This window comes from Rutidosis leptorrhynchoides, chromosome 2 (genome assembly GCF_046630445.1).
Source record: "Rutidosis leptorrhynchoides isolate AG116_Rl617_1_P2 chromosome 2, CSIRO_AGI_Rlap_v1, whole genome shotgun sequence".
NCBI lineage: Eukaryota > Viridiplantae > Streptophyta > Magnoliopsida > Asterales > Asteraceae > Rutidosis > Rutidosis leptorrhynchoides.
Window position 1 is genome coordinate 404,096,199 of NC_092334.1, and position 9,669 is coordinate 404,105,867.

General features: G+C 35.4%; 1 protein-coding gene across 1 annotated transcript; it reads left to right on the plus strand.

Annotated features, from left to right (window-relative positions):
* Window positions 1-8,470: 8,470 nt before the first annotated feature.
* On the plus strand, window positions 8,471-9,349 carry LOC139889116 (uncharacterized). The gene has a single exon (XM_071872085.1). It carries the CDS (start codon window positions 8,471-8,473, stop codon window positions 9,347-9,349), a length of 879 nt encoding a protein of 292 aa, XP_071728186.1.
* The last annotated feature ends 320 nt before the right edge of the window (window positions 9,350-9,669 follow it).

Consider the following 9,669-nt stretch of genomic DNA (forward strand, 5'->3'; position numbering starts at 1 on the left):
TTATTGGCAGAAAATGTGCTAACTTAGTAAGACGATCGACTATTACCCAAATCATATCATAACCATCTGCGATTCTCGGTAACTTAGCAATGAAATCCATGGTAATGTTTTCCCATTTCCATTCTGGGATTTCAGGTTGTTGGAGTAGACCCGATGGTTTTTGATGCTCAACTTTGACTTTAGAACAAATCAAACATTCTCCAACATATGTGGCTATATCGGCCTTCATTCCTGGCCACCAAAAGTTTCTCTTGAGGTCTTGGTACATTTTCCCCGCTCCGGGATGTATTGAATCTCTGGTTTTATGTGCTTCATCTAGTACCACTTTCCTCAAATCCGCAATCTTTGGTACCCAAATTCTTTCAGCTAAATACCTGGTTCCGTCTTCCCGAATATTAAGTTGTTTTTCTAATCCTTTGGGTATTTCCCTTTCAAAACTTCCTTCCTTCAAAACCTCCTTTTGCGCCTCTTTTATTCGAGTAGTAAGATTAGTATGAATAATCATATTCATAGCTTTTACTCGAATAGGTTCTCTTTCCTTTCGACTCAAGGCATCGGCTACCACATTTGCTTTCCCCGGGTGGTAACGGATTTCACAATCATAATCATTTAGCAGCTCAACCCACCTACGCTACCTCATATTTAGTTGCTTTTGATTTAAAAAATGTTGGAGACTTTTATGGTCGGTGTATATGATAAACTTGACCCCATATAGATAATGTCTCCACATCTTTAATGCAAAAACAACGGCGCCCAATTTCAGATCATGTGTGGTGTAGTTTTGTTCATGAATTTTGAGTTGTCGAGAAGCATATGCAATCACCATCTTCCATTGCATAAGAACACACCCAAAACCCATTCTTGATGCGTCGCAGTAGATAACAAAATCTTCCATTCCGTCAGGTAACGATAAAATAGGTGCCGTAGTCAACTTCTTTTTTAACAATTGGAAGGCACCCTCTTGTTCGAAAGTCCATTCATACTACTTCCCCTTATGTGTCAAGGCAGTTAAAGGTTTGGCTACTCGGGAGAAATCTTAAATAAATCTCCTATAATAACCGGCTAAACCCAAAAATTGACGTATTTGCGTTGGAGTTTTCGGGGTTTCCCAATTTTTGATGGCTTCGATCTTGGCGGGATTAACTTTGATTCCATTACTACTGACTACGTGGCCAAGAAATTGTACTTCATTTGACCAAAAAGTGCACTTAGAGAATTTTGCATAAAGTTGTTCTTTTCTTAACAACTCTAACACAAGTCTCAAGTGTTGTTCGTGTTCTTGGTTATTCTTCGAATAGAAAAGAATGTCATCAATAAAGACAATAACAAACTTATCTAAATATGGACTACATACTCGGTGCATGAGATCCATGAAAACTGTGGGTGCACTGGTTAGACTGAATGGCATAACCATGAATTCGTAATGGCCATAACGATTTCTGAAGGCTGTTTTCAGTATATCGGCTTCTTTAACCCTCAGTTGATGATAACCCGACCTTAAGTCGATTTTGGAGTATATACTCGAACCTTGGAGTTGATCAAGTAGGTCGTCGATTCGGGGTAAAGGGTATCGGTTTTTGATGGTTACTTTGTTCAGCTCACGGTAATTGATACACATGCGAAAAGACCCATCCTTCTTTTTAACGAACAAAATTGGAGCTCCTCATGGTGACGTACTCGGTCGGATAAAACCACGTTCTAATAATTCTTATAGCTGACTTTGTAATTCTTTCATTTCGGTGAGCGCAAGTCTATATGGAGCACGAGCTATTGGTGCGTTTCCTGGTACAAGATCTATTTGAAATTCAACGGATCGGTGTGGAGGTAGTCCCGGTAATTCGTCCGGAAACACCTCAGGAAATTCTCTTGCAACAGGAACGTCATCGATTTTTTTCCTTCTTTTTCAACCTTCTCGACGTGTGCTAGTATGGCATAGCAACCTTTTCTTATTAGTTTGCGCGCCTTTAAACTACTAATAAGATTTAATTTGGCATTACTCTTTTCTCCGTACACCATTAAGGGTAACCCGTTTTCTCTCGGAATGCGAATTGCCTTCTCATGACAAACAACTTCGGCTTTCACCTTGGACATCCAGTCCATTCCAATAATTACGTCGAAGCTTCCCAATTCCACTGGTATTAAATTAATTGCAAACGTTTCGCTAACTAAACTAATTTTTCGATTTCGGCAAATTTTATCAACCTTAATTAGTTTACCGTTTGCTCTTCAACTATACACTTTTTATCCAAAGGCGTTAACAGGCAATTTAATTTGGCACAAAATTCTCTACTCGTATAACTTCTATCGGCACCCGAATCAAATAAAACATAAGCAGGTTTATTGTTGATAAGAAACGTACCCGTAACAAGCTCTGGGTCTTCCTGTGCTTTCTCCCCATTAGTGTTGAAGGCTCTCCCACGGCCTTACCTATTTCCATTCTGGCACTGGTTTATGGTATGGCCCGGTTTTCCACATTCATAGCAAACAACGCCGTTATTATTTGTTCCGGCATTATTTGCTCTTTTGTTTCTATTTGGTCCGTAGACTTCACACTTTTCCTCAATATAGCCATTCCTGTTGCACCTAGTACATAACTCTTTACAAAACCATTCCGGATGAAACGTATCACACCTGGGGCATATAGTTCTTTGCTTTTTGTTGTCGTTGTCGTTGTCGTTGTCGTTGTTGTTGTTGTTGTTGTTGTTGTTGTTGTTGTTGTTGTTGTTGTTGTTGTTAGGGTTATTGTTGTTGAGACGTTTATTGTTGTTATTGGGATTGTTGTTGTTGTTGCTATTATTATTGGGATGGTTGTTGCGGTTATTGTTGCGGTTGTTGTTGTGATTATTGTTGTTGTTAGGGTGGTTGCGATTGTTGTTGTAATTGTTGTTTTGATTGTTGTTGTTGTACTGGTGACCCTGATCACCGCTTTCCTCCCACTTTCTTTTTCCTTGTTTCATTATGGCCTCCTCGGCCGCTTCTTTCTTTATCCTTCCTGTAATTTGGCCTATCAATTTGTGGGCTATACGGCTCGCTTTCTGCATTGTTGCAGGGTCGTTAGCACCTACATGCTCTTGGATTCGTTCCGGTAACCCTTTTATGAATGCTTCAATTTTTACTTCTTCGTCCTCAAATGATCCAGGACACATTAAAGCCAGTTCATTGAAACGTCGCTCGTAGGTAGTGACGTCTAACCCTTGGGTTGTCAGTGCTTTAAGCTCTGCCTTGAGCTTGTTGATTTTAGTTCTGGGATGGTACTCTTCCTTCATCATGTGTTTGAAAGTGGACCATGGAAGTGCGTAGGCGGTATTCTGTCCTACGTAATCCATGTAGGTATTCCACCATGTCAAAGCAGTACCCCTGAAAGTATGTGTGGCATACTTAACTTTATCCTCTTCTGCGCAGTTGCTGATTGCGAACACAGCTTCAACCTTCTCTGTCCACCGCTTTAGTCCAACGGGTCCTTCAGTTCCTTCAAACTCATTGGGTTTGCAGGCCATAAAAGCTTTGTAGGAACATCCTATCCAGTTGCCATTGTTTCCTCCACTGCTGGAACCCGATTGGTTATTGTTATTCATTGCATTCACCACTGCAGCCACATTTGCAGCGAAAGCTTGAAGTTCTTCTGTGTTCAATTGTTGTTGTCTAGTAGCTGGAGGAGCCATTTCCTTCAAAAATAGCCGAATGAGTTAATCATATAGAATTTTTAGAAGTAGCCAAAAAGTATTTTGTAGCTTAATATAAACTTATTATTATAAAAGCCTTTTCTTCATATCAGCGTTTTATAACTGTAATAATGTTCATACTTAGCAGCTAACACACAAATTAACTACTGAAATTCTAATATGAAAAACTATGGTAAGTTATTACGTTACTACGTAATAATAAGTTGTAATAATAATAATAAACCTTCCATGCTTATTCTTATTATTATACAATCATAAGGAAAATTACATCGCAAACTTTCATACAAACTTAAACATACAATATACTACATATTTCACAATGCATGGAATACAGGATAGCTGCCGATGGTTCAAGAACGGCGAGATTTCTTAGATGTTGACGTTGTTTCTTTCTCGGCCAAACGTTTGGATTTTAGTTTGGATAGTTCTTTTTCCAATTCCTCCCAATTGGTTCGTTTGGCTAATTGTTTGGGAGCAAAACCACCAGTCGTTATACGAGCGGTCATTTTATAAACTGGTTTCTTAGATGGTTCATGTGGATGGTCACAAACATTTTTGGTCATAATAGGTTCACCGAGTTTGGATCGGGTATAACAACCAAAGATTTTCCCAAATCACGTTGTCGTTCGGTAATTTCCACAACTTCTTCAAGATCCTTTTCTTCGGGTTCCTCTTCGGGATCTTCTTCTGGATCCTCTTCTTTAACCTCTTCTGACAATTGTGAATCTTCCCAATTTTCCTAACAATTTTCCTCTTTAATGGTAGCACCAAAAGTTAACTTTTTCGTTGGTTCATAAGTCGTATGGTTTGACTCAGTCTCCGAATTACTTGATAAGTAAATGAAATCTGAATCACTAGAGATGCTTATATGATCGGATGAAGTCATCTATCACATAATAGCAGGCACATTAAGAGAATGATATATCTTATAATATTTATATGTTAATAATCTTATGTTTCCAACAATTATATTAAGCAATCATTTTCAAAACAATTACGGTCGAAGTCCAGACTCACTAATGCATCAAAAATCAGTTAGACACACTAATGAAAAAAATTTCTGATTCTCTAAGACCAACGCTCGGATACCAACTGAAATGCCCCGTTCATATTAATTATAAACGTTTCATATTAATTGGTTTCTTTGCGAGGTTTTGACCTCTATATGAGACGTTTTTCAAATCTTGCATTCGTTTTTAAAAACAACCATAACCTTTATTATTGAATAAAGGTCTTAATGACATAATTTAGATTGTCTATCAAAGACAATCTCCTTAAATAAATAAGTTTTTACACAACCCATTACAATATGATCAAATATATTATAATAACACTCCGAATGCAAGTTTAAACAATATAAACAATTATTCCGACTCCAAATCTTGACCTTTGGTTGGCATACGACAGCAGAAGCGTTTTTAATATTCACCTGAGAATAAATATGCCTAAAACGTCAACAAAAATGTTGGTGAGTCATAGGTTTAATTTCTAATTAATAATCATAATATTTAATAAGCCACAAGATTTCATTTAATTAAATGCGCATGATCATTACAACTGCAAAAATCATTCATACGATGAGTCGCCTGGTAACTGACCTTAACATGGAGCGCTTAAGATATCTGGCATCATACGTTCCACTATTCAAATGTATGACAAGAACCCTTCGAATTACTAAAGCATTTCCACTATTCGAAAATGGGGGGTGTTGGTGCCCGTAGATCTACCTTTAGGGTTCGCGTCAATTAGTGTTTTTCACTAATTCTTAGGTTACCAAGCATAATAATAATAAGTACAGATATCTGGTATATCAAAACAATCGTAGAATGTAGTTTCATGAACTTGTGCTTGTTTTGTAAAACATTTATAAATTTGCATGTATTCTCATCCGAAAATAATTTAGATAGTAAAAATGGGACTATTACTCACTTGTGATGATTTCCGAATAGATGGTAATAAGACTTGGCCTTTGACAAATTCACGAACCTAATAATAATATTCTTGTGTCAAGATATATATATATATAATTAATATTCCATACTTATGATACTTGTGATAATTTTAATTGTCCATTGTTAGTAGTCCAACGTTCGTAGTCCAATAGTCCAACAGTATATATATATATATATATATATATATATATATATATATATATATATATATATATATATATATATATATATATATAAATGCATATATTGTGTTAGAATTTACTAACACTATAATATATTGTCTTAATATAATAAGACGCATTATATGTATATTGTCTGAAACAATCCGCGACCCATTGTATACATGTCTCAGGCTCGATCACAACTCAAAGTATATATATTATGTTGGAATCCACTTCGACCCACAGCTAACTCGAGATTACTGCCAATGGTGTCTTATAGTTCATTCCAATAATATATATAGAAGAAGTCAAAATGACATGTCAAAACTTTGTATACGAATCCACGGTGATCAAGTCATATATATATATATGGTGCCTTACGATCTTTATTAAGACTATAATATATTGTCGTAGAACTTAATCACGACTATTATAAATTGTATTTTCATAAGTTCGGGAACAAGACATGTATAAATACATGTAGGATACAAGGTAAGTTAGCTAGAATAAGGTTAGCATCTATTTTTATTAATCAAAACCGTAGCTAAAAACAAGCAAAAATATCCAATTTGGTTTTACCCATAATTTCTTCGTTATAAATCCGTTTTGAGTGATTCGACTTGCCATGGTTTTGTATCGAACCGTTATTTATTAATCTAAACATAAAAAGTATATATTTATAGTCAAAAGTATAGCTTAGGTGTCAAATAAGAGAAGATAGTCATATCCGTCGTAAGAACGACATCTTGATGACCATTTTGAAAAACATACTTCCACTTAGAGTGTAACCATGGATTTTGGATATGTTTCATATCCATATAAAATAAGATTTTTCACCAAAGGAAATCTTTTAATTCAAAGTTTAAGATAGGTTTTTAAAATTAAACCCAAAACAGCCCCCGTTCGACTAAGACGACGTATATTCGATTTTAAGGTGTTCTTCGTGTTTACAAGTTTTATATCCTTATGTTAGTTTGACATACTGTCATAATACATGTGTTGAAGTATTTTAAAAGTCAAGTTAGAAGGATTAAGTTTGTTTGCAAACAAGTTTAGAAATAATCTAAACTATGTCCTTGTTGTTATTAGTTATAAACTCAAAATAAGATAGCTATATGAATATGAATCGAACGAGATTTTGAATAAGGTTACTACCTCAAGTTTAAAGAGTGATGTTACTCGAAAAATAAGGAAAGGATCTTTGAGTTGATGGTATCCTTGATAGCTTAAAAAATCTTGAAGTAGAAGCTTGGAATCAACAAAAGTTTCAAGTAAGAAATCTATCTTAATTTAAGATAGTTATGATTAAATGAATTGAACCAAAGTTTGAGTATGTTTATTACCTTGATTAAAACTTAGAAATTAGCTGAGATTAATGATAAATTCTTGATCTTCAAAGAGTTTTTGAAATGGATTCAAAAGATTAAAAGTATAGACTTGAAATGGATGATCTTCATGAAGAGTTCTTGATTGGTTTTTCTTATGATGATTATGGCTTTGATTTTTGATCTAGTTTATGGTTAAAATGATGAAGGTTTGCTGAATATTTAGAATAGGTATTTAGAGAGAGTTAAGAAGGAATTAAACTTGAAAGAAATGTGAAATAAAATGATGTACATGGAGCAAGATATGGACGTGATATATAGGTATATGTATAAGGATTCTTTAGTTGAAATTTTGCTAAAATACATGTTATAAAATGCCAAGAGTTGTTAAACATGTTTCCCCATGATTAAAAAGGTTGAAAATGATGTTTTACTATTGATATATACGAATAGTAAATACATCTAGAAGCTGGGTATAATACGGGTATAGATACCGTATGAATACAAGTAGAATTCTTGATGGAATTGAATGCGAATACGAGTTTAGTTATCTTTATTGAGTATAAGTATGTACTTTATATATATCTAAGTCTTTCAAAAGTGTATTAATACATTTTAGTACAATACATATATATTCATTTTAACTTAAGACTTATAACGTCGTTAAACATTATATATATGTATATTGTTTCGAAGTCCTTAAATTAGTAGTCTCAATTTTATGTATATAACCAATTGTTAATATACTTAATGAGATACTTAAATATCATTTTAACAAATCATAAATATATATATCCATATATATATTCCATTATATAATTATTACAATTTATGATGTTCGTGAATCGTCAGACAGACTGGGTGGCCAAACGTTTGTGTAAAATTCATTCCAAATATATAAGTCTTGACAAGTTTGATTGCTTAACATGTTGGAAACATTTAATTATGTAAATATTAATCTTATATATTAGCGGAAAAATCCGGGTCGTTACACTTGTCGATCTAGCAAACAGGTTAATCATGGAGGAAAAAAACTACAATCGCGAATCTCTTGACGCCGAACGATTAGAACTAGAGAGCAAGATGAACTCAGAACAGAAATAAGTGTATGAACTGGTAACAAATGCTTCGATTTTTAACCAGCCTGAATTGGTTTTTGTGTATGGGCATGGCGGCACGGGAAACACATTCGTATCGAAGTCGATTATCACAACATTGAGAGCAAGAGGGAAGATTGTACTGGCTATGGCATCGTCATGTGTTGCTTCTCTACTGCTACCTTCAGGAAGTTCAAACTTCCATTGGACGTGACAGATGAATCAATGTGTAATATAAAGAAAAATACTCAGATGGCGAAACTAATCGAGAGTACAGATCTAATTGTCTGGGATGAGGCGCCAATGAATGACAAACGCTGTTTCGAAGCTCTAGGGAGGATCCTAAGAGACATTATAGACAACAACGATACACCTGTTGGGGGCAAGTCTTTTATTCTTGGGGGTGATTTTAAACAAACACTACCGGTAAAGAAAAATGGGAGTAAAGCTAACATATTAGCTACTTCCATCACAACTTCGTATCTGTGGCGAGGCTTTAAAGTGTTTGTTCTAACACAAAATATAAGGTTACTGCATCTAGGTCTGTCGACATCTGAAAAGGCGAGAAATGAGGAATTTTTGAGGTGGCTATTAAGTGTGAGAAACGGTCATATAGGCACGCCTAATTCTGAGGACCCACATAATAAGCGTTGGGTATGTATTTCGGATAGCTATTGTATTCCCAATGATGAAAATGGTCTACAAAATCTCATTTCTTTTATATACCCCCGTGAATCGTTGCAAAATCCAACTGCCGTTGAACTCCAACAGAAGGCAATCGTCTTTCCAAAAAATGACGCCGCTGATACTATAAACAAGATTATCGTCGATATGGTTAATGGCCCGGTGACAACCTACAACAGTTATGACAGTGCAACACCACATGGGAATGACGGTGGTGAGGCAGAAATGCTATATCTAACAGAATACCTAAACACGCTCAACTACCCTGGCCTCCTACCACACATCCTAGATTTAAAAGTGGGCATCCCAGCCATTCTGCTGCGTAATATAAATGTTGCTAGTGGCCTCTGTAATGGTACAAGGATGATTATTACTCAACTGCTAAGTAATTCGGTCGAGACTGAAATAATCACGGGCATGCGCATTGGGGAGAAAGTCTTCTTCTGAAGAATGAAACTCATCCACAAAGAAACGTCGTTGCCGTTTGTTCTAAAAAGACTACAGTTTTCGATAAAAGTTTCGTATGCAATCACCAAAAACAAAGTCAAGGTCAATCACTCAACAAGATACGTGCTTATTTACCAAAACCCATCTTCGGTCACGGGCAATTATATGTTGCACTCTCAAGAGCTACTTCACCAGAAGGTTTAAAAGTGTTGATTAAATAACAAGAAGTTTGTGGGCTGTGACAACCCGGAAATTTTTGACCAAATTTAAACTTTATCTTTATATTATTCCAACACGATAAGCAAAGTTTGTTAAGTTGA